The sequence below is a fragment of the Gambusia affinis genome, linkage group LG08, assembly GCF_019740435.1.
Source record: "Gambusia affinis linkage group LG08, SWU_Gaff_1.0, whole genome shotgun sequence".
Classification (NCBI taxonomy): Eukaryota; Metazoa; Chordata; class Actinopteri; order Cyprinodontiformes; family Poeciliidae; genus Gambusia; species Gambusia affinis.
In genome coordinates, this window is record NC_057875.1 from 11,289,825 (window position 1) to 11,314,895 (window position 25,071).

Here is a 25,071-nt window from a genome sequence, read left to right on the forward strand (position 1 = left end):
GTATTTCTCTGCTTTTTCTTATGTTTTATCATGCTGTTTTATCACACACAAAATACACAGCAATAAAAACTTGATTTAAAAGTTTGTTGGTATTTAATCAATTCAATCTTAACAAATTTTTTAATGTTTATTATTGTAAAACAGCTCTGTGAAATTCTTCTTGTATGACTTTGGCTTTATTGTAAAGTTAAACAAATCTCAAAAGGTCAGTCCAGGTCAAGAAAGCAAACCTTTAATAAAGTTTCCAGTCTTATTAAAATGGAAGCTAATGACTTGGAGGTCTATTACTTTCTAAAACAAAAAGAATTATATTGTTCCCATATGTTTTCTTCATATTTAGTTAAGTAAAAATATCAGCAAATACCTGGCTGGCAGCGGTACAGATGCCGAGGGGCCCCTCCCCTTCAGCGGCAACATAATTGGGAGACTGCCGTCAGTGTTTCCCGGGGCGAGCCGCCACATAACCTAATAATCCATCCATTTAAAACACACACCAAGCCTCACAGAGGACCGGGAGTTCAAGTGCGCTTGAACAAACACTGAGGGGAGTGGAAATATCTTGGGGACGTACTCGGTGCATTCTTCTTTCACATGCGAACTTGTGCAAGTGTAACATCCATACTGGTGCTTTATTTTCTTGTGCGTCGGCCAACTTAAAAAGGAAGAGAAGAGCTTCTGCGGGCTGTTTTTGCTCATGAGAAGTTGAGCGCGCTTTCAGGTGAGATGAAAACCGCATCAGCATGCGATATTACATACCGACGGATTATTTAAACTGCGTTGTGCCGTTTTGAAAACATTCTTTAACTTAAGATATGCCTATGCATTTGTTAAGCAAACGTTGCTTATCTGTGGTATAGTTTAAAGAGCTGCTGCATGCACGTATTATTTGGGCGTTTTTTTGGTGTTTAACATTTTGTGTTTATTAGCTAACTTAGATAATTTATTTTATAAGTCGTTTTAGACTATATGGAAATGTCTATTAATCAGATATCAACACTATATCATGTTGTTATCCACTAGGTGCAGCCGTCTACATTTTTAACATACTAAAGGTTTTTAGAAACAAAACTCTAAAACCTTTAAAAACAAAACAAAAAAAAGAAAAAAAAACTTTTGGATTCTTAAAAAAAGGCATAATATGTGAAAAGCAAATAGTTTAGCAAATAACTTAAAACATTTTTTCAGTTTTCTCTAAAACTGAAAAAATGACCTCAGTCAATTGTGGCTCATCATCCAGGGTGGGATGACCTGAAGGGGCGCCATAAGTGGTGTTGCAAACAAGTGCCTGATTCTTATTTTGAAGTTCAGTAGGGGCTGCAAGAGAGAATTAATTTACCACTGGTTGTTGTGGAGATGCAGATTAACAACACTACATTAAAGGGCTGCTTCTCTTTTTTGAGAAATCTGGTTGAATTTGACAATTTGTTGTCTATTGCTCTCAAATAATTCAATATTCATTTTTTTTTATTATGTCTTAATAGCTTTGATTTGAAAATTCAGTGGTGTGCCAGTATTACTGCAAGTTGAATTGCTTAAGATGACATGTCACCTGCATATCCATTCTAAATTTTAATTTAAGCTGTCCTTAAATCCTCAAATTATTCAGTGACCTTTGTGTTATATAGAGGTATATGTACTGGCACACTGAACTAACACCACCCACCTTTCGTTGAGTACATTAAACTTCAACAATAGACATAGATTACTCACCAAATAGAGTAATCTATTTGGCTAGTAGATTACCCATATATTTTATGGGTTCAGTGAGTCACTCCACTCACTGTCCATCTAAATTTGATCCAATTCCTTAGAAGGAGCTTTTTATTGAAGGGAGTGTTTTGAATACAGTGATAAAAAAACTGATGAAGGAAGGCAGCAAAAGGAAGAACGTGTGAGTGCTGATTTTGCTGGCTGTGTTTCAGAGTTTTTGGTCAGCGTGACAGGGACTGAGAAGAATTTCTACTCAGGCCAAAAGAATAGAACTGCTAGTTTTACAGTGCTTCTTTGTATCCTACAGTATTTACATATTGTGTCATTGAGATGTTGCCAGTTGCAAACTACTGTTACTGTCAGAAGAGAGTCAGATTTAAGACAGTTGCAGAGATTTGAACATTTATGAAGTTACTGCAGTATAAATTAAGGGAAATGTGTGTAAGGAAAATGATCTTTCCTCACCCATAACCCTCAGTTTTCTTTTGGTTTTTATGACATGTCTAGTCTGATCCAAAATTTCTATTCAGATGTGATTTTAATGTTAATATACTGTTTCTGTTTTGCTGAGGCCTTTGTTTGGACAGCAATGAAAGCAGCTGAAATACAATAGTTCTCTAAGCCAATAGATTTTTTAAATTTAATGTGTTATTTAAACATGCTATTGTCACAGTGGGAGCTAGCTTGGCTTTATATGATTATGGATTCCAGAAATCCTCAGTACCAATAAACAAAGCAACTAAAGGTACCTAATGTTAGTATGTGTAATGAGTCTACAGTAACGGTTAGGTGCCAATGGCTTGAAGGCAGACAACTTGGCTGAGTTTTGCCTCTTTAAAACTCTTTGGTTTCTCTGCATTCTCCATTTGTAAATTCATTTTCTTGAGGTTTGTGTGAACATAATCCAGGCTGCTTTGCTCGAGAAATACAAACAGACAACAGAGATACTCTTGAGAGGAGATGGTGCATTGCGTGCATGAGTGTTTCCCTTTTCCCCTAGGCAATCAGGGGACAAGTGAGGGCACTCCTATGTGTCAGTCACTGTTGTTGTGAGCAAATGCTCCCATCAGCCTGCCTTTAGGATGGTATTAACTAATGCTCACAAAAATGTCAAAACACACACACACACTTCTGCACATTTAGACCTGATTGCTCAGGTGTTAGGCTATTCAGGATGTGGAGAATTACTTGATTTGTTGTCAACCACCAACAAGCCTACCATTCAATCAAACTTTATTTGTATAGCACATTTCAGCAGCAAGGCATTTCAAAGTGCTTTACATCAAATCAAACACAAAAACACAATGCAACATAGAATCAACATTAAAAACACAACATCAAGTCAGATTCCGTCAATAAATTTGCAATTGATTACGTTTCAAATACAACTCTAAACAAGTGGGTTTTTAGTTGAGATTTAAAGGAAGTCAGTGTTTCAGCTGTTTTACAGTTTTCTGGAAGTTTGTTCCAAATTTTTGGTGCATAGATGCTAAATGCCGCTTCTCCTCGTTTGGTTCTGGTTCTGGGGATGCAGAGCAGACCAGAACCAGAAGACCTAAGAGGTCTGGAAGGTTGATACAACAGCAGCAAATCTTTAATGTATTGTGGTGCTAAACCATTCAGTGATTTATAAACTAACAACAGTATTTTAAAGTCATTATAAGATAAAGCCATTATCTTTATCTATTTTGTCAGCTTAGTTACATGGTTCCATCTCCGGTTTTATTAACTCTGGACTTTTTTTTCCCAGTCAGTAGGGTTTTTCTTTTCCCTACTGAAGAGTTGACTCACAAATCAAGTATCACTTTGAAACCCCCTAATCTTCCTCCTCCAAATAAAAATACATGAACCCCTTTTTGAAACAGCAGACTGTGCTGGTTCTGCCCAGTTACAATTTATGTTGTCTGGAGAACTAATTCACAACATTAAGCATAAAGGAAGTCTCAAATAAAAGGGACACATACATCACTGTCGATTTGGGGTATTTGGTTATCATAGTATGCAGTTTCCTGTGGCATTATATTACAGCTGTTTTGAGATTGCACATTTAGAGATGGACAAAACATGGACAGACAAAGCCTAAGGGCTAGAATTTGATCCATATCGATTCCGCTCAGTAAAGAGTGCTTGTGGCATTGGGTTAGTATTCACAAAATTTCAAGAATTATTATATAATTATCATGTGTGGTTGATTATTCTATGTAATTCAATAAATGTGTTTGTATGCTGCAAATCTTGGATTACTATTCAAAATACACTCATATACTTATTGAATGTGGAGTAAGTGCAGTCCTGAGTCAACAATGCATAGACTTCTATAAGAGAGGCAATCATGTATAAATTAACCAACAAAAAAATAGGAAGACAAATTTCTGTAGGACATGCTGCCTTTTCTTAAAATAAATTAAATAATTCCTTTAGTCATCCTGGGAGCAATTTCAGATTTTCTTACCTCAAATGTTTTGCTCATGCATTTGCAGAGTACTTAAGTTTAATCTAACTGTGTTTTCTGCTTCCAAGCCTGACTTTGTCATCATCTGCATGTTTATGTTTAATCTATATATGCAAGTGGATATTCTGGCAATTTTCTGTATTGAATTATTGCCTCAAAACATAATTTCCCTAGAGAAACACATGCTCAGTTAAAACATCAACAAACTTTTGTGGCCATAAAGTCATGCTATGAGTAGACTAGACAGTGTAGAAAGTACTAGAGGTAGGACCAGGTCATTATTTTGAACATCTCAAGCAAAGATAGTCAAGGCAGAGTCAAGTCCCAAGTAAATAAGCTGAGCAAATCTTGAGCAAATAAGCTGCACGTTATTCTTGGGTGCACTTGTAGGACTGGATTTAAAATAGTTTGACAGAAATAGCATACACCTTCAAATCAAACAGTACCATTAAATATAGCCCAGAGAATACTTACTAATAAAGTTAGCTAAATTCAGCTAGCTTATCATAGCAAAAAAAGAGTGATGCCTTCCAAATTCAATTCAAGTCTCAAGTTGTTTGTGTAAAAATCCAAGTCAAGTCACCAGTCTGACTTTGGACTTGACTTATAAAGTCAAGTCCAAAGTCATAACATTAATGACTCGAGTCTGACTCAACTCCAGGTCATGTGACTCAAGTCCACACTTCAAGGAAAGTACTAGCAAGTTGTGATACAAAAGTTGCCAAGAAGAAATTATTGTAATATATATGTCAATGTGAGCTTTTCTGTTGTGAATCATACTTAGAAATATTTATCACATTTTTAATGTTTACTTCTTCTCCGTCGCTAGTTAATTCTCAGGCTACACTTTAACATGGCAATTTTCACACAGATTATGTGTGTTGTTAACACTTACTTGACAGAACTGATGTAAGCTCTGTACCCTCAGAATAAATGTTGTGAACAAGTTATGGAAACAAACCCCACAGTGATATTTTCAGTCATTTCTAGTCTTTCAGTTTGTTATTGGAAGTTAAATAAATGACTACATCTCTGATATAAACTGTTTATTTAAAGTGTGATGAAATAGGGAGTAAGAGCTTATCTGAATGAACTATGGCTTTTACAGCAATCTGTAATTAGAGTGATAGTCCAGAAATCTATTGTTGGAGCACTACATGTTATCGATGAATAGTTTCTGGAACTTTCAGGTTACTTTTACAGAAATTAAAGGTTACTTTCCGGAAATTAGAAGGTGATTTCCTAAAACTTAAAAAGAAATGCAAAATTTGTAAACAAAGTCCTGATTTCTCAGAAAGTACCCAATGTGTTCTGACTAATAGTAATTTCCATAAAAAGTCCAGGAAAATCCATGCAATTCATCGAATGTAACCACAACATCCAAGAATGTACAAAATAGTTATCCAAATTATTGTGTGTTTTGGTCATTTGACTTTGTAAATTAATATATTTTTTCTTTCCTCTTGCATCTGGGTAGTGGCATCTGGTCTGTGACAATTCAGTCGGATCACGTTGTAATACCACGGCACAATAGAAATGTAAATGATGGAAGGAGGAGAGAAATGTAAATTCTAACATCCTGAAAGTAACCTCTTGCAAAGTATGGATATGTATCATGCAATGTTATCTATTCTTAATTCCTTTTGTACACATACGCAAAGCCTGTTGTGTTAAGGTATCTTTAATGTACCCAGGTTTGTAATTGATAATATAGCGAGCAGAAAAAGTATTCAACGACAATAAATACTGTAAATACAATAAAGAAAACCATCACAGTATAGACATTAAAACATAACTGCCGACAGACACACACAGATATGGTGTGTGTAGCAAGGTGGTAGTCCTACATTTTCACACTGAGACATGAACTCACACACACTCACAGGGGAGTTACATGCTTGCTTAAATGTGGGGTTAAAAAAGATGGCTGACTATTGCCAAAAAAAATAATTTATGTCTTGAGAGTTAGAAACAATTACCTATGTTGTTCTGCCAGGTCACTGCCTGTGGTCAGAGAATGAAGACAAATAGCTCTGCTAATGCTCTCTGTCCTGTGGAGATGGAGGGCCTTGATAATAGCGTATTAAACAGGGCACCTGGGTGTTGCTAAATGCCTCATTAGGGTGAAGGATTGGGTGGTGTCTTTGTGTGAAAATGCCTGTGGCCAAACCATCTGCTGCTTTCTTGTGTGGCAATTTCTGCCACAAATATTATGTCTTTGACTAAGCTAATTTTAGATGTCGAAGTTTCCTAATTTTCTTCATAAAGCGTCTAATTTATTAGATTCTGCCTGTTAAATAATCAAAGCTATGCATGTTGTGCTTTATGGTACGTAGCTTGTTTGATGTGAACTCAACTAAAAAACATTTATATTTCATGTAGTATCTCTAAAACAGACAAACGTCTTGTGTAAGATCAGAAGCCAACAGTATTTGGCTGGCAGGATCAAATCTGTCCCCATCTCTATCAAGATTGTTTCCCATCACCCCCTGCACAGTCTGCCAGCCATGCTGCCAAAGACAACAGGGACTGAAGTAGTCAGGAAACAGCAGTGTTAGCGTAACCCACATGGTACAAGCCATCTGTTTTTTTCTATTTCCCATATCTCCCTTGCTGTTCTCATACTTCTTCATCTTTGTTACTCATAATACAAATTTTTTGTTTGCTTATGGTGTTCTGTGTTCTTTCATGATTCTTTTCACAAAAGATTAACTGTTTTTAACAGATCCTGATGTCATAGTTTGTTCAGTTAGGGCATTCTTGCAGAAGTTGGCTGCACAAGTCTGTACGCAAGCTCTCAAAAAAGATCCATTACTCAAATGCTTCTCACTTGGATAAAATCATGTAACTGTTGTGTTGGAAATACTGTAGAGGGGATAAGCTCTGTCATCCTCACCATCACCATTGTTCGCAAAGTACAAATGCCGCATGGATTGAACCCTTCTCCATTTTTCTCCCTCTCTTTGCTCATCTATCACAGGGAGCTCTGTATCTGTATTTCTAACCCTAGAGGTGTGAAGTTGTCTCAATTTGTCATCTTAAGTAAACTGCAGTATGTTTATCAGGGCCTAATAGTCTTGGTTTTAAAGCAACGTGAAAATTGGATCAATGCCACATTGCCCTTGTGAGCTTTGAGTACATTAAACAGTAAAAACACAGAAAAAAATCCACTCTACGAATAAACTTTAAAGACCAGATGACAAAACAGAAGAACAAAAGTAAAAGAACCCAAAATAAGATCTAGTTTCCCAGCTTACGTTTTCTTCCTTTTGATCTTGGACTGAAAATATGTGTTTGCATTATATAGCTCATAAATTATTCAAAAGGTGCTGCATACATATATAAAAAAACATTGTCCTTGAAAGCAACCTTGTCTTTTATTGGTTCCCTGTGCAGTTCGTCCATCTGGAAAAAGTGTGTTTCCTTTCAGATGTGTAGGTTACATTTGCATCCAATCTATTAATTTAGCTTGACATTGTTTACAGCCTTGTTTGACAGGTTGATATGTGCAGTCTGTGGTGGGTGAGGACAGAAGGTAATGAGGGCTGCTAAAAGGTCAAAGGAGGAGGTTTTCTTGTGATCTATTGATTAATTTCTTCATCATTTATCTGCTTAATTGGAAGCTGTATGGCTGTAACTGTAGGAGCTTAGTTCCTGTAAAAGGTGTAGTACTAAGATGGGTCTCTTATAATGGGGTTACGGTTGATCATAGCTCTGATATATCTAACAATCAAAAAACATTAGATTAGGTTTGTTTTATAGTTCTACATTGAAGTCCAGGAAGTGTCAAAAGACTTATTTTTAGTCATTTTTCTAACCCACCAAATTGGTTCATAACTTGTAATCTTAAGTTTGATAATAGTTACTCATCTTTGTCCCAAGAGTATTTGGGTCGAAGAGATAACTAAGGTTTGTCAACTTTTCTAAAGATGGAAACTTAAGTGTTGTATCATTTTGTAAGAACTTCAGTGCCGAGTGTTTCATTAAACGAAACCAATGTGGTTTTTGGTTTAATAACTACATATGAACATGGTTTAACAAAGTTGATTTAGTTATAGGTTACATGGAAAATGTAATTTGTTAGTCCCTAAATTATATGCTGAAGAGTGATATCTTCAGCACAATGCTTTGCATTAGCATCGCAATTACATTTTCACTTGATATTGTACAGCCTTTCTACAAGGTTCTAAATGTTAGAGTTGTGAGTTGAGTTATGTGAAAGCATTTTGTAAGTTATTTTATACACTTGTATTTAACTCCCTCCCCTCAAAATTTTAACCAATTTCTTATTGTTAAGGTATTTAAAACCTTTTCTTTTAGAATTTGTAACTATAAAATAGATCTATGACTATTCATAGTCATATAAAACAGTGATGAAGTCTGTCTTTTCTTGGTGTAAATGAAGTTGTTACTGGGTCCACAGGCAGTAATGAATCTGTATGTCATGAACAGAACAAGTAAAGAAATAAATAAGATATCTGTGTGAACAGAAAATGGAGAGAGAATCCGAAACAGGAATGGCCTGCGGCAAGATAGCAGAGTGTAGCTGTTTGGTTGGTGTGACCTTTGTTTTGAGCAAATGCAGTAAAAGAACACAAAAGGAAAGCTATTGACATACAACAGCTGATGTAGGATGAGCAAAGGAAGGGGAGATGCTTGATGGGCTCCATGGTGAAACAGCTGAATGGTAACAACAGATATACATCCTTTGTGAAGTTAGATGACACTGCACATTGCTCCACCCTATTGACTCTTTCCACTGGTCTCTCCCTTCAGATTTGAGAAGAGTGAAAACAGAACAAGGCTTCTGCACACATCATGGCAACAGAAGACTCTGGAAGTAAGACGAAGAAGAAAGCTTGGACTCTGTTTTGCTTGCCTCTCCGTAATTATGGTGGAGAAGAACGAAGGACTTTTGTTTTGTTCCATCCACTGGTTCTGCTTGTGGGGCTGATTTTGTTGGCCAGCCTTCCTTTTGGAGCAAGCATCAAACAGAGTGTCCCCAGAGTCAAACTCAGCTACAGAGGTAGGAAGTTAAATATTGTTCATATGTCTGTTGATTTTATTGTCATTGCATATTTTTTTATTGCCTTACCTAAATCTGTGTTTCATCCAGGTAAAACGATGTAAACTTAAACTTAGTTAATCAAGTCTGAATTGACTTGTAATATGATATTCTTTCCTACTTTTCTTTAAATAAACTTTTTTTTTATCTCTATGAACAATAGTAAAAAAATCATGAACCATATAGAGAGCATTGTCCCAAAGTATCACATTTAAGACTGACAACCTGTCATGAATCCACTTTTACCACTTAAATATGTGCTCACGTTTGCTGTAAATAATTTGGGGCTCAAGGTATTATAGTTTAGATTTGTGTTGTGTTGCAGTTCAACCAATTCTTTTCTAATAAGTTATCACTGTTATAAATATGGATTGAGTTATGTTTGCTGCATGTTCATGTAGCTATCAAAAGGACTTCAAAGACTAAATGGAAGACTGAGTTAATAGTCTCAGATTTTGGAAGCTGCTACTAAGGTGATAGCTTGCCTGAAAGATGAACTAACATTTTAAATCTTCCTGTGAAAGCTTGGACTCACAAGAAGTGGTCGATTTGTGGTGAAAAAGCATAGCAAGTGTCTATCCCTGCTTGAATTAATGTGAAGATGCTCATGACGAATGGATTGAGGTAATTGAGAAAGGGTGCTCTCATATCTGAGGATTTTAAAATATACATATTCTTGGAAAAATTCTACTTATATTTCGCCCGGAGCCTCAGTCATGGGGACACACTTCCAAGCACTCCAGAGTTCAAGATATTAAACCTTAATGGCCTTGTCCAGTGAAACATGCAACAGTTGATTATATTTATAACGCCAAAAAAATGGTTGCTTTTGAAACAAAATACTATTGCTACAGTTTTTAAATCTATATTTTAGTTATCTGCTACAATTTATGTCGATTGTTCTGCTGATTAAGAAACAGCCATTACATCTGCTCTCTAATATAATCTCTCTCATATCATCAGTCAACTGTGTTCATGCATTTAACCTTAAATTAGGTCAGTTTACTTTATGCCACTCAGGAAAAGCAAAAAAGGGACTGCACTCTTAAAACCCACTCTAAACTACAGCGCAAACTTTACCTCTAAGTCCTCATCTGTCATTCAATGTGCGAGCTACAAAAAAACCCTACACAAATGAACTTCAGTCTTGCTCCATAAAACTGAATCCCCACTGTGACCTAAAAGTAAACTCACCCTGACTTCAACCTCTGAAGGTTCTCTTTAAGTTAAGGCTTCCAAGCCCCAATATGGCTGAGAAGAGACATACACGTGTGTTTTTAGGAGTCCAACATAAATACATTCAAGTAGCTGCAGGAATAATGACTGCAATGGACAGTGTTTTTTTAGTACTAGGGGCAAGCATTTAAATCTGCTCTTTGTCTTATGTTATGTTTCTTTTAGCATAGTTTATATATGATTACATTTTAATTGAGATACTTTTATATTTTATCTTTTGTTTTCTCCTTAGCTTTGTGAATATCACTGACTTCAGAGTTTATTCATGCGTTTAACTATTAAGAGGGTTCTTGTAGCATGAGAAAAATTTGCAGTGAAATGCCCATGTTTGGGCTTTCTTAGCCAGCATACCCAAGGCTTAAATAAATCCATCATAAGCAAATCCTTACCCCAGCACTCATAGCATGCACACACCATCATCAGCTCATCATTTCATGCTGGTAAAATGCAACACCAACCAGCAGTGATCACTCATCAAACATCACATCACATCACCCCCCACACCTCCTGTGAAAACACAGCCTTAATGAGTGAAGGGTGAAATGATCAAAGTGAAATAATCCCTGTTTGAGTGAGCATCTTCAAAACAAGAACCTTCAACTGCTTGAACTCTACCCGGAAAATCCCATACTGATAGACATGTTTCATCCAGAGTCATAGTTAAGCTGCCCTGGCTCTCTGCTAATACAAAGAGAAATCATCTAAACATGATGTCAATGGCTCTAACATTTTTTTCTGCTGCATTGTTAAAATGGAATTTCCCCAAACCTTTAACTACATCCCACCACACATTAAATGTACCCACCCAACCCCACCAAAAAAACAAACAAAATAAATTTTTTTCTTTTTTTTATGATAAAAATATCTTATTTTTTTCATAAATATTTGTTTTCATTGGCATAATAAAATGGGCTTTGTAAGTCAGGTTTTGGCATTGATGTAGTTGTCCACTGGGGTGGACATGGTTTCCGTCTCTGTATTGGTAATCCATAAAATAGTGAATGCAAGAGATGCCATAAATTAGCTCATGAAACAGTTCTAATCAGTCTGCTGGAAGATGAAGGACTGAGCCATGAGCCATTTCTAACACATTGTTGGATGGCAATCGCTGCTTTGTTCAACTTAACGACCAGAACAGGGAGGACATAGCTTTTATTTATAGCTTTTCTATAATCAGATGTTAATTATCTGATTATTAATTAGACAGACATCTTCTCCTGCTCAGAAGAAACCAGTGTCCATGTCTTAGAGCTCCGCGTGCGAGTGAATGTTGTGTTCTGTGTTTTTCTGTATGTTTATTTCTAGTTTCCTGTGTGTCTGAGTCTCTGTGTTGTCCTGTCTCCCCGTGATTAGTCCCCAGGTGTATCTCGTTCCCTGATTTCCTCTTGTGTATTTAGCGTCACCTGTGTGTGTCTGTCTTCGTCGGGTCCTACGTCAGTGTCAGTCTGTGTACGTCAATCTACGTCTATGTACGTCTGTGATTGTCGAGTCCTCGTATTTCCTGTTGCTACCTGTAGTGAGCTATAGCCTTCCGCTCAGCAGTGCTGCCAGGTCTGTGGACTGTTTGTCACCATTAAAACTCCTCCTCACCTCATCTGGGTCTACTGCGTGCTGCCTCACCTCCACCACACCCGCAAATCATGACAGAAGGACCCGACCACAAACGAGGTGAGGTAGCTACATTTTTGGCCCAGTTGGACCGGGAGGTTTTCCGGGGGACGAGACTGGCCTTGGCTCCCCCCGGATTCGCTCCCGGCCGTTTTTCCGCCGGGAGCACAACCTCCACAGTTCGCCCGGAGAAAGCAGCGTGAGCCGCCGATGAACTCGGCCCCTCGTTGCTTGCCGGAACCACCACCTCCGCAGTCCACCCGGAGACAACGACGTGAGCCGCCGGTGGATCCGGCCCCTCGTCGCCCTCCGGGAACGTCACCTCCGCTGCGGCCCAGCGGATCGCGCCGGCACTCCTCCGCTACCGGCCCGCGGATCACGCCCGGCACTCCTCCGCTGCGGCCCGCGGATCCACGCCGGACTTCCTCCGCTGCCCGCTCCGGCGCCGCGGACTTCCTCCGCTGCCCGCTCCGAGCGCCGCGGACTTCCTCCGCTGCCCGCTCCGAGCGCCGCGGACTTCCTCCGCTACCCGCTCAGCGCCGCCGACTTCCTCCGCTACCCGCTCCAGCGCTTCGCCGGACTTCCTCCGCTACCCGCTCCAGGCGCCGCCGGACTTCCTCCGCTGCCCGCTCCAGGCGCCGCGGACTTCTCCGCTACCCGCTCCGAGCGCCGCGCCGGACTTCCTCCGCTGCCGCTCCAGGCGCCGCTGACTTCCTCCGCTGCCCGCTCCGGCGCTGCGACTTCCTCCGCTGCCCGCTCCGCGCCGCGGACTTCCTCCGCTGCCCGCTCCGCGCGCGCTGACTTCCTCCGCTGCCCGCTCCGAGGCGCCGCGGACTTCCTCCGCTGCCCGCTCCGAGGCGCTTCGCCGGACTTCCTCCGCTGCCCGCTCCGAGGCGCTTCGCCGGACTTCCTCCGCTGCCCGCTCCGAGGCGCTTCGCCGGACTACCTCCGCTCCTGTCCCCAGTAAGTCCCAGTGCCTGTCCCGAGCTTCCCAGTGCCTGTCCCGAGCTTCCCAGTGCCTGTCCCGAGCTTCCCAGTGCCTGTCCCGAGCTTCCCAGTGCCTGTCCCGAGCTTCCCAGTGCCTGTCCCGAGCTTCCCAGTGCCTGTCCCGAGCGTCCCAGTGCCTGTCCCGAGCTTCCCAGTGCCTGTCCAGAGCGTCCCAGTGCCTGTCCCGAGCTTCCCAGTGCCTGTCCCGAGCTTCCCAGTGCCTGTCCCGAGCTTCCCAGTGCCTGTCCCGAGCTTCCCAGTGCCTGTCCCGAGCTTCCCAGTGCCTGTCCCGAGCTTCCCAGTGCCTGTCCCGAGACCCCTTGTGCTCCTCCCGAGACCCCTTGTGCTCCTCCCGAGACCCCTTGTGCTCCTCCCGAGACTCCTTGTGCTCCTCGTCGCCGCCCCCGTGCGGCCCCAGAGACTCCTTGTGCTCCTCGTCGCCGCCCCCGTGCGGCCCCAGAGACTCCTTGTGCTCCTCGTCGCCGCCCCCGTGCGGCCCCAGAGACTCCTTGTGCTCCTCGTCGCCGCGGACGGCCGCCGGACCGCCTCCGTGGTTCCCGCCTCCTGCGCCGCGGACGGCCCCCTGACCTCCTCCGTGGCTCCCGCTTCCTGCGCCGAGGTCGGCCCCCTGACCTCCTCCGTGACTCCCGCTTCCTGCGCCGAGGTCGGCCCCCGGACCTCCTCCGTGGCTCCCGCCTCAGGTGCCGCGGACGGCCGCCTGACCGCCTCCGTGGTTCCCGCCTCAGGCGTCGCGGACGGCCGCCGGACAGCCTCCGTGGTTCCCGCCTCCTGCGCCGCGGACGGCCGCCGGACAGCCTCCGTGGTTCCCGCCTCCTGCGCCGCGGACGGCCGCCGGACAGCCTCCGTGGTTCCCGCCTCCTGCGCCGCGGACGGCCGCCGGACAGCCTCCGTGGTTCCCGCCTCCTGCGCCGCGGACGGCCGCCGGACAGCCTCCGTGGTTCCCGCCTCCTGCGCCGCGGACGGCCGCCGGACCGCCTCCGTGGTTCCCGCCTCCTGCGCCGCGGACGGCCGCCGGACAGCCTCCGTGGTTCCCGCCTCCTGCGCCGCGGACGGCCGCCGGACCGTCTCCTTGGTTCCCGCCTTCCTGTGTTTCCGCCCACCGAGTTGGGTTTGTTTTGTTTTTGTTTTTTGGACTTTGGACCCTCGTGTCTCCGCCTATTTGATAGGTTGTTTTTCGTTTTCCATAGACTCTGGCCCCCCGTCCATCTCCCCTCCACCCACCCTGTTGTATTTCAGTTTTTGGGGCGTCTGGGAGCCGCCCGTTAAGGGGGGGGTACTGTTGTGTTCTGTGTTTTTCTGTATGTTTATTTCTAGTTTCCTGTGTGTCTGAGTCTCTGTGTTGTCCTGTCTCCCCGTGATTAGTCCCCAGGTGTATCTGCCCTGATTTCCTCTTGTGTATTTAGCGTCACCTGTGTGTGTCTGTCTTCGTCGGGTCCTACGTCAGTGTCAGTCTGTGTACGTCAATCTACGTCTATGTACGTCTGTGATTGTCGAGTCCTCGTATTTCCTGTTGCTACCTGTAGTGAGCTATAGCCTTCCGCTCAGCAGTGCTGCCAGGTCTGTGGACTGTTTGTCACCATTAAAACTCCTCCTCACCTCATCTGGGTCTACTGCGTGCTGCCTCACCTCCACCACACCCGCAAATCATGACAGTGAAAGGAGGAGGCGATGAGTAACAACAGACACACGTAATTAGTGAGTCACGTTATTGCTTGGGTTTTACAGCGCCTTTTTAAGTCCCTGAACTTCACATTTTAACGGGGAAAAAAGCTCAATGCGACTTGGATGTAACGAGTAATGTGACGGTTTTGTAGAAATATAGTGAACTAGAAAATAAAGATACTTACTGTAAAATGTAGTGGAATAGAAGTTGAAAGTATCGATTATTAAATCTACTTAAGCAAAGTACAGATATAGAATAGTAATGAAGTACTTGTACTTTGTTATTTTCCACCACTGATTATTGCCAAAAGCGACCCAAACATATGCCGGCATCTTCATTGCAATTGCTATCTATGTGAGTTTAAAAGAATCAGTTGAAATAAATGGAAAAATTACAGTAATGGTAACCTGCATAATTCTCCATATCAGTCTTTGATCTTTGGCCATTCAACTTATTAAGCATATCTATATCACAGCGTCCCTGAGTGCCAGTTGGGGAGCCCAACAAAAGTTTATCAGGTTGCTGAAGGCTAGGTGTGGAGGACAACACTGATGAGCAACTGCCACACACTGTTTCAATAGACTCATGGTGCTGTGTGTTTACAGAAGAGATTACTGCTAACCAGAGGCTAGAGAGTCTGATCTCTCTTTGAGGTTTAGACTACATGGGGCATGAGCTGTGTAGGAGAGAGATATGACTATGTGGGGGGTTTTGTCCCTCTCAGCCTGTATATGAGGAAGGCATAAGGCAGCTTGGTGTCGAGGGTTCCAGAAGTTCAAATATTGAAGGTTGCTAACCTCTCCAATCCTTCACACCAAGAGTGTAATCACAATGTCAATCTTTTCAGAGTGACTCCCACAGGACGCCCCTGCTCTGAAGTGTTTACTCAAGGCATGTTGCTATACTGGGGCACTGAAAAGAGCTTGGTGATGGAAAAGATTTCCTCAGATCAGGAAGATCAAAGACTCAGTGCCGAGGCCAACATGTAGCTGTGTTCACCTCCCTGAAATCCCTCTGTAAAATTGGCTATAGACGTTGGGAACCCAAGATGAACTGTGAACGCAAAATGCAGTTGAAGCGAGATAGTTAAATAAACTGTCACTATTGAACACTAAACCATGCTAAATATTTGCTGTTGTTAATATTTCCAAAATTATTTCTATTTTCTTAATGCCAGAATATTAAGATGCACGTCAAGATGCATATTAATAAAATATGTGTTTTAGAGATCTTTTATTACTTTCCATGTAATACGATTATTAGGACTTCAAAACAAACTGGAAAGCCAGGATGAATGCTCTGACAACTTCTGAAAGGTTAATTCATAACATTTAGTTTAATCCTGGATGAAAAAATGTTGAAAATACCAACCTCAGAAGGAATGCGAAAGACCGTTTGATGATGCTGGCGAAAGCAAAACAAGTTATTTATTTAAATATTTTGAGAAGCGAACACTTTCCAAAATAGACGACATCATGAAGAAATTATATAATGTGTTAATATTAAAGCCTTGCATGATGTAATGGCTGAGTAACATATGTTCGTCATTCCCTTATCAACTTTGCAGCCACAGCTCATGTTTATGATGCCCAGCCATCTGAAAATGATGCTTTGTGGACAATTAAAGCAAAGTTCAGTAAAATACACAATTGCCTGAAATATCTGCTTTTAAAAACTTGGATTTGAACTGTTAGGTGCTTTGTCCTGAAAGGATATTGTAAGAAAATGGACAAGAAGGTAGTGGTAGAGACATGTGTACTTATTACCACTGTCAATATGTCAGTTCTTTATCACTAAGTGTAGCTGGAGTGTTGAGCCAAGGTGGATTAAGTAAATCCACCTTGGCTCACCTTGGGTTTTTCTCCTGACCAGGCAACCTTGTACTGGTCTGCAAACAATAAGCTTAACAATGTTCCTCCACTGAAATGTGCACTGTAATTTTATCCAAGATAGTGCATTTTTTACTTGTAAGCTATGTGTTTACAAATAATTTTTATCTCCCTGTTTAACTCTTTGTTGTCTTGGATCAGAATTGCTTCAGGCTGGAAGTATCTATCTGTTTGCGGGCCCTGCTGATGGCCTGCACTCCCACTCTCTGCTGTTGGATGAGGAGAGAGGCAGTCTTTTGCTCGGAGCTAGGGATCACATCTACTTGCTTGACCCAGACAATCTGGGCAAAACCCCAAGGAAGGTAACAGCTATACAGAGAAGAAATACACAATACGTACAAGGTGACAGAATGACTGAAATCTGAACTACAAATAAACAAATAAAAGACATTGCTTAGGAAGACTTCAAAGTATTTACAGGCTCTTCAACCACTGTTTGATGGAGCAGTAATTGTAGAAAATAAATTAAAGCATAATTTCTCCATTCATATTATTTGAACTATTCAGTTTAGATCTATGCTTGGAGACACTTAAAACTCCCTGACCTCAGTTATTTGCTATGAGTAGGAAAATGGAACATTCAGTCATTTAGTTTCATCCCATGACACTTAAACCTCTCTTACCATTAAGTGGGGTGACGTAAGGCACTTTTTTTCCGTTATAATTTGGCTGAAAGGCACTCAGGCATGTTTTGTTTTAGAGAAGCGCTCACCTTTCAGTCAGCAGCAGTCTGCATCTGTCTGTCTGCTGAGGTCAAGGTCGTCATGTTCGAGGGCACATGCGTGCACACTCTCCGACAAATGCATACATAAACATTTGCCGTGTACGCACACTCGCCATTATGCATTTACACAAACACATGCATTCAGATGGGTGCCATATGTTAAACATTGTGGATGTGAGCGTGTGTTTATGCAGCTGAGGTTGATCCATCAGTGAAAAGACTGTTTATTTGATCTTTATCAAGTTGTTCTATCTGATAGTCATGCTTTCAAAGTGTTGCCTTTCTGGTTGCCTCTTGGGCCATCGATGGTGATACTGAAGAAGATATGAACCAAAAGTTTCAATCTCTGAGACTTGTGTGATTACCACAGACTATAAATGTGATTCCTACCAGCATACATAGTGTTTCTGAGAGGAGACACAACTGAAATAGGATGAACAGAAAAGAAGCAGAAATATTAATGCTTATTCCAGGTGTCCCTGTCTTATTGTTGCTCTTTGGTGCTGGAAAAGTTTTACTACAATTTGTATGCTTGTGTAGAAGGAGTGACAAGACCAGGTGGGAAAATACTCTGTATACACTTTAACCCCTCAGTTAAGCCTTCACACATGCACCAATTGTATTGTCACACTGTAGTTTCTGTATGAATTCCTTGTCTATGAACAGTATTGCCAATAGCTCTCCTTGGCGGGGTTCCTGGAGGTAGCAGACTAAGCAGATAAGCCAGTTATAACACATGTATGAACAAGGTGGAGGACACTGAAAGACTATTGGAGAAGTCTGGCTTACCAGAACTTAAAACGTCGATATAGGTCAGACCTTTTTTAGTTTGATTATTGAAGCAATGGGAATAGGAATAGTGCAAGACTTAGCAAGAACAAAACTTTTTAAAGGTGATTCAGAAAATGGCAAAAATCTTTAAGAAGATTCTGGCTTTGACCTTTGCTTGTTCGCTCTACTGTCTTTCATGTTGGCTTTAGGTCTGTAAGCAAAAAAGAAACATATGTCTAGCTTTAGCCTGTCTGGTTTCAGAGTTCAGTCTGCTCTTGTTTTAAGCCTTAAAAAGCCTCTAAAAGGGCTTCAAAAGGCTCTTTGCTTGCACTAAAGCTGACATTAGGTTAAGAGGTCAAGACTTTTCTCAGTTCTGCATTTTAACAAGGTCTATAAAATCCTATATTTTGTTTGCTAAATAGCCAATATAGATATACTACAAAAGGGAGAATCTGCATTCTCCCTGTAAAATATGGCCACTGTGTTTGTAGACTATACAAGAATATTGATGTCAGTGCATTTTCATTAGCACGTGCTTACTTTATGTGGCTAAGATTGCAGATTACAATGCGAATGACAACATTGAAACATATTTATTATGGGGCTTACGTTTCATATTTTGAAAACACTGTTGAGCCGCAAAAAACACTCACATATTTATCTGTCATTAGATACACTGGCCTGCTCTGAGAGACAGAGTTGAGACATGCAAACTTGCTGGGAAAAGTACAAATGTGAGTATTTTCATTTAAAAAACAAAACAAAACAGAAACTCTTTCAATAGAATCTTCATTCCTTAGTATATTCTCAAGCTGTATTGTAAAATTCACATGCTTTTCATTGTATTTATTGTCCTACTGTACCTCATCTTTCCTCTGTTTTTTTTTTTTTTTTTTGTCCCTGCTTGTTCTAGTTGGAATGTGCTAACTTTGTAAGAGTCCTCCACAATTACAACCGGACACATGTCTACGCCTGTGGGACAGGAGCCTTCCACCCTACCTGTGCTTTCATTGAAATTTCTGGGCAGAGAGAGGTGAAGCATAAATGAGTGAAAATCGAATGGAAATTCCTGGGCTGTATTTCATGGGTAGTGTTAAATAGTCTTGGAATATTTATCTCCTTTGAACCTCAGGATGGTGTTTTCCAACTGTTGCCTAATACAGTAGATTCTGGCAGGTTGAAGTGTCCGTTTGATCCGTTGCAGCCGTTCACTTCAGTCCTTTCAGGTAAATAACGTCCGTTTTGCAAACTTATACAATGAGTCATTTTTATTTCTGCAGAGCCAAATACTTTCATACAAAAATTTACATGCCTATGTTTATTTTCTAAACTGTCTTTCCACAAAGCTTCTGTGTTAGAAATACATAAGTTGACATTTCTCAGGGAACAAGAAAGTCATTTTGCTGACAATAATAAACAACAAATGTTTGGCAGCCTTTCTGCCATTTACAGCATATGCTAACAGAAACCTTTGTGCTTTGCATTTTTGGGTTTACATAAATTAGATACCAGACTGAAGCTGTTGAAGCTATGAATTTCTGCAGCTCCTCCAGCTACCACTGAGTTGCATCTCTTATTAATGCTCTCTTTGCCTGACCTGTCAGATAAGATTCTACTATCAGCCATGTCTTTGTAGTTTTGTGGTTGTACCATACTCTCTCCATTTTTGGATGACAGACTGGACAGCGCTTTTGAGAAGTTCAACTCTTGGGATGTTTTATAATTTAGCATTGCTGTAAACACATCCACAATAACATTCATGTGTGGTGTGTATCTTTAGTGATTGTCTGAGGGCTTTACAGAAGAGCTACATTTTTGCAGAGATTACATTACTTACAGGTAGATGTTAAAGTATAAAGTAGATTGCTACTGAAGGCAGTTAATTGCAATTAGTTTTATTTAGGGGCAACTGAGCAATTCTAATAGTAATTTTTTAACAAAAGGGAAACTATTTATCTCTTCATTGCACTTCACAATGAAGTACTCTGTACTTTGTCCTGGTCCCCCCCAAAAATATAACAAAATACATTGAAATTGGTGGTTGTAAAGACACAACGTGAAACAGTTCTAGGGGTAGGATTTTTTTGTAAATAAAAATAAATCCAATATCTCTCCAGATCAGTACCTGTATGTGGGCACATCATCAGACTTTCTGGGAAAAGACACTACATTCACACGCTCCTTAGGTCCTCCGCCTGACCAGCACTACATTCGCACAGATATCTCTGAAGACTACTGGATCAACGGTATGTACACCCTTGAACATCTCGACATTAACATGCAGAATGCACTCAAAACTTGTTTGCTTTTTATAATACTTTCAGCTTCACCGCAGACACAAAGAGCCGCCTGTACTCTCAGGATGATTATTGGCATTCCACAGAAAAGGAAACAGTCTACTTATTCATTTCACTGGAACTTTTATATGAATGCCACAACTAAACAGGGGCCACACCTACAGGGGAATTTACAGTGTGCCACAAAGTTCCGAGTCTGAGTCAAATGCACACACACATAAAAACATGCACAGTCACTGAGCAGGGAGACCTCTCTGCATGTGCGTCTTCAGTTTTCAGTGTTTTACAACCACTGACACACTGTCGTGTATCAACAGTTGTCTCCAGAATCTAAATCTTTGCACATGGTCTCAACATTTCACAACCACATGGTCAGGGATGTTTGGACTAATTCTGTCTGTCTCGGCTTCAGTGTCTCTTGGTGTGTGTAAACAGCTTGTGCTGGTGGTAGGTAGACAGACAGCAACCCATCTCATTGAGTGTCTCTCTTCCTGTGAGCCTGTGCAACATCTCCCCAGAGCTGCATGACTAAAATGACCTCCTGTCAAGCATGTTAGAAGCAGTTTATTAAGCTGTTCTAGTTGGGGAATCACCCTCTGGTGTTTGGCTTGGCTTAAAGACGTTGAGCTAATGTTGATATACTGTCACTGAAACGTTGAAACCTTTTGTCTTGCCCCTCCTCTGAATCTGGAAACATGCTGTTTCCATTTATTGCACCTAGCACAGTGTTCATTACTTTTGTTCAAGCTGATCAGTGTTTAGGACTTTACTTTATGATATGATGAAAACATGAAATACAGAATTCATTAGTTAAATACAAAAACATACTTTAGATAAAAACAACAAAAGAACAACACAAACTCCATTTTCTTTAGCTCTCTATTTCCCTTCAGTCATTGTGATAGTCACACCACTTAGTTGTTTTGCACTACATTTACATTTATTGAAATTGGGTGTCTGCAATTGATGGCCAAAAGTATTATTAGGACACAATGAATAGAGCAAATAAATTTGGATTTATGATAAACCACCATATATTGCAAGTAGTCCTTTGCAATACTGATATTGTATGCTTTGAAATTACTTTTTAATATTCTTTCAAGCCTTTGTCCATAGGATGTATACACAACAGCAATATTGGCAAAACGTTTCATCACCAAATCTGCACAGGTGAATTGTATCACATACATTCACTTTGTAGAAATTTTAACCCTCCTGCTGTTAACGCTCAGGAGGAGCTCAGGACAGGGAAGCAGGGGGTTGTCCAGTCAGTCCGTCATTTCCCAAAACAACACAAGCTAAAAAAAAACCTTGTAAAAGTGCCTGACTGCACACAGGGTATAAAATCTGTAAAATTATTCTTAATTCTTAATTCCTAAAGAACAGGAGAGGATGGTTACCTTTTTGAGAGGTTTGAGATCATACTTTTTTTCAGAATAAAAACATTGTTTACCTGCAAGTACAAATGGTAGACTGAAGCCTGATGACATAAAAATCTTTTGAAATATCACAGAATAAATGTGTTGATGTTTTTAAGAATGCTGTGCCTTAATGACACTGGTGAGAAAAATAGTGTTGTGTGCCAAGAAATATCTATTATAATGTTGACAAGATAATTTGTTCCAATAACCTGAATTCTCATTTCTGAGATAAAGCATGTTCTTTCATAAAATCTCGTTTTTCCAGGGATACCAAACCATTTATTTTAAATTTTGTTGAAGTGCTGGACACTCACATTTTACAAGTTTCTTTTAATTATTTTTAACTATGTCTTAGGTATTAAATTTGTCCTTTGAACAAATCTAAAAGAAAAATATTTGACAAAACAGAGAAATGATCAGGGAAATTGCTTAAATTATACAGATAAGACATTTAGTAGATTACAAAAAATAATACATGCAATTCCAATTGCAAAGAATGGCTTGGAAACAATATTTGGTTGGATATAATATTTCAGTTGAATTGCTTTCAAACTCTGTACCTAGCATAATTGGCCAATTGGATCAACTCTAATTGCCCTCTGTTCCCACACCTAATGCGTATTTATAGAAGCTGAGATGCAGGAGCTCATAGAGAGTGGTCAGGATCTTATGTAATGGTAAAGAAAGAAAGAAGCCAGGAAATTGTGGATATGCTGTTATTGAAATTCAGTTTCACCTACTTCACCTTCTCAGACATTTCTAAACAGACATGTATTTAAATGATACTAACTGAAATGTTCTTTAAAAAAATCAAAATCTTCTTTCTATTATTTTATTTGTTTATGCACCAAAAATCTAGGTGTTTTAATGACTGATATAGAGCTCCGCGAGGCTTATGCTAAGTCAAGGGAAACAGGAATTAACTGTTACCATGAGGTGTACTGTAGTTTAAAAAGGCACATGACATTAGATTTAATGGAGAAACCATTACCAGACTCTAATGTTCTCTTCCTCCTTTCCTTTCCTCTGTGTCTCCAGAGGCCAGGTTTATTTCTGCTCATCCCATCGCTGACACTTACAATCCTGATGATGACAAGATATACTTTTTCTTCCGTGAGGTGTCATGGGAGGGCAACGACAAGAGCATTCTCTCCCGAGTGGCTCGTGTATGCAAGGTGAGATATTACTTGAGGAAAGTGTGGACAGTGGGAGTTTCTCAGAAGAAGCAGCACAGTGCCATGCAAAAGTATATATATAGATCCTTTGAAGTATTTTTTTTTTCTGTTACAACTACAATTGTGGTTGTAACAGAAATGTGGTATCACACATTATTGTTATGTTGGTCTATCATTTTTTTTTTTGTTAGACCGACAAAAGATAACACATATTTTTAAAACGGACATAAAATTATTTATGTTTTTCAAAGATTTTGCAAGTATCCACTTTTCAGATTTGCTTTCTTGTTAAATGGCTCTTTTTAGACAGATGTTTGTGCATTAAAAAACTTGCACAGGTGGGACCTCTGTTATTACATTTGCCATTTAATGACCAATGCAATAAACCAATCAGATTATTAGTTATTATGGACAATATAAGTTAGTTGTGCAAAGAAAATTGTAAGATTTTATCTTTGAAGATAATGTCAACAGTCAACTAAAGTTTTAACCTCACAGCAAAGCAATTGTAAGCTTGGAATGGCACATGGCATATTTACAATTGGGGACCTTAGTAAAGCACTCGAAGTACCATTTGTCACCACAAATGGAATTCAGTGGTTTGTAATTGGCTTTCAAAGATTTATTGCTAAAACTTGAGGAAACAGTTTTCCGCATGTTTATATCTTGGCAGACATCTGTAAGGCAGGGAGAAAGGAGATTCTTTTGAATTATGACCTTATTTAATTCTTTTTTTCCCTACCATCTTTTACCCTGAAGTACTTCTTTTTTCTTACCTTTACATTCCTTATTGGTGGATGACTATTTTCTTCTATGTGAAAGGACATACTTAAGGGCCCTTAAGTTTAATTCACTTTGATGACAGTCACCATGTGAAACATCTTTCGTAAGTGCATGCATTTTTCGAAAGGGGACATTTACCCGCATTCTTGTTTTTGAATGTACCGAACCCAATCCGTCTTGTATAACTCATCCACTTACCTTTCCATGCCCCTCTTGAGGACTCCAAGCAAAGCTCGCTCAAACATTGCAATTTGAAGAAAGTAATTCATATGCAAAGATGAAACATGAGTTGTTTTGTAGAAAATGCTTTCATTTCAGAAAGCTCCACTTCTCTTTTTTTCTCTTAGTTTCTCCTTAAATACGACAAGTATATAAAGGATCTCATTAGTGCTAACTATACAGCTGTTCTAGGAAAGGCCAAAGTGCCACAGTATAATGAATAAATAAATTGCTACAGATCTATATCAGAGGTAACAAGGTCCAATCCTTAGAAAGCTACTATACTGGAGTTGACTGTGCTATAACCTTTAGATGCATCCCTTCTCCAACACACCTGAATTAATCTCTGGTCTATCAGGCCTCTGCGGAGCTTCATGACATGTTAGTGAAGGAAATCGGCCATTTGATCCAGCTATGTTGGACATGGACACCATTGATTAAGAGGTAGTTAATACGTCTTAGAAATGGAAAAGAAAATTGCAAATGAGTAAATAAATATGTCAGTGTATGTTATGAATAAATAACTTAATGTGTCTCATAAAATGCTTATCCACTATGAGTAAAAGTCATAATACCTCCATGAACAATTTTATTCTTCCTTCTTCATCCTCCTGCACCATGAAATTAATTAGAGCCTAACATCTGCAGAGGATGTCAACTTCATCCCAACATTTTTTAATTTCTTTGACAGTCCTGTTCCACAGCTCAAAATGAAATTATTTTGGTGCAGCTCTACCCAATGCAGTCAACAGGAGGGGCTAAAACTTTGATTGTGAGATTGTTCTGGGATTGATTTACTGTGCAGGTTAACAAATCCAACATTAACATTATTTATTTATGTTGCAAATAAATAATGTCACTGCTGCACAGAAACCATAAAGTAATTAGTTAAATAAAGAAATACATATTTGGGAATCTACAACAACAACAACAACAACAACAACAACAACAGCAGCATAATAATAATAATCCGTCCATCCAGCCATCCATCCATTTTCTATTCACCCTTTATCCCTAATGGGGTCGGGAGGGTTGCTGGTGCCTATCTCC

At 40.2% G+C, this 25,071-nt stretch overlaps 1 protein-coding gene across 2 annotated transcripts in view; it reads left to right on the forward strand.

The window, feature by feature from the left end:
• The window catches only part of sema3d (sema domain, immunoglobulin domain (Ig), short basic domain, secreted, (semaphorin) 3D), a 38,746-nt gene that overhangs the window by 1,147 nt on the left and 12,528 nt on the right, over nucleotides 1-25,071 (forward strand). Inside the window, exons 1-8 of one of the 2 annotated variants that reach the window (XM_044125021.1) lie at nucleotides 470-718; nucleotides 8,939-9,188; nucleotides 16,773-16,933; nucleotides 18,798-18,860; nucleotides 19,040-19,159; nucleotides 19,259-19,352; nucleotides 20,244-20,372; nucleotides 22,883-23,019. In XM_044125021.1, the coding sequence (XP_043980956.1) occupies nucleotides 8,981-9,188; nucleotides 16,773-16,933; nucleotides 18,798-18,860; nucleotides 19,040-19,159; nucleotides 19,259-19,352; nucleotides 20,244-20,372; nucleotides 22,883-23,019 (912 nt within the window). In that variant the 5' untranslated portion in view covers nucleotides 470-718; nucleotides 8,939-8,980. Of the gene's footprint in view, nucleotides 1-469; nucleotides 719-8,938; nucleotides 9,189-16,772; nucleotides 16,934-18,797; nucleotides 18,861-19,039; nucleotides 19,160-19,258; nucleotides 19,353-20,243; nucleotides 20,373-22,882; nucleotides 23,020-25,071 lie in introns of those variants that run through there. The other variant, XM_044125022.1, reaches the window with a different exon arrangement.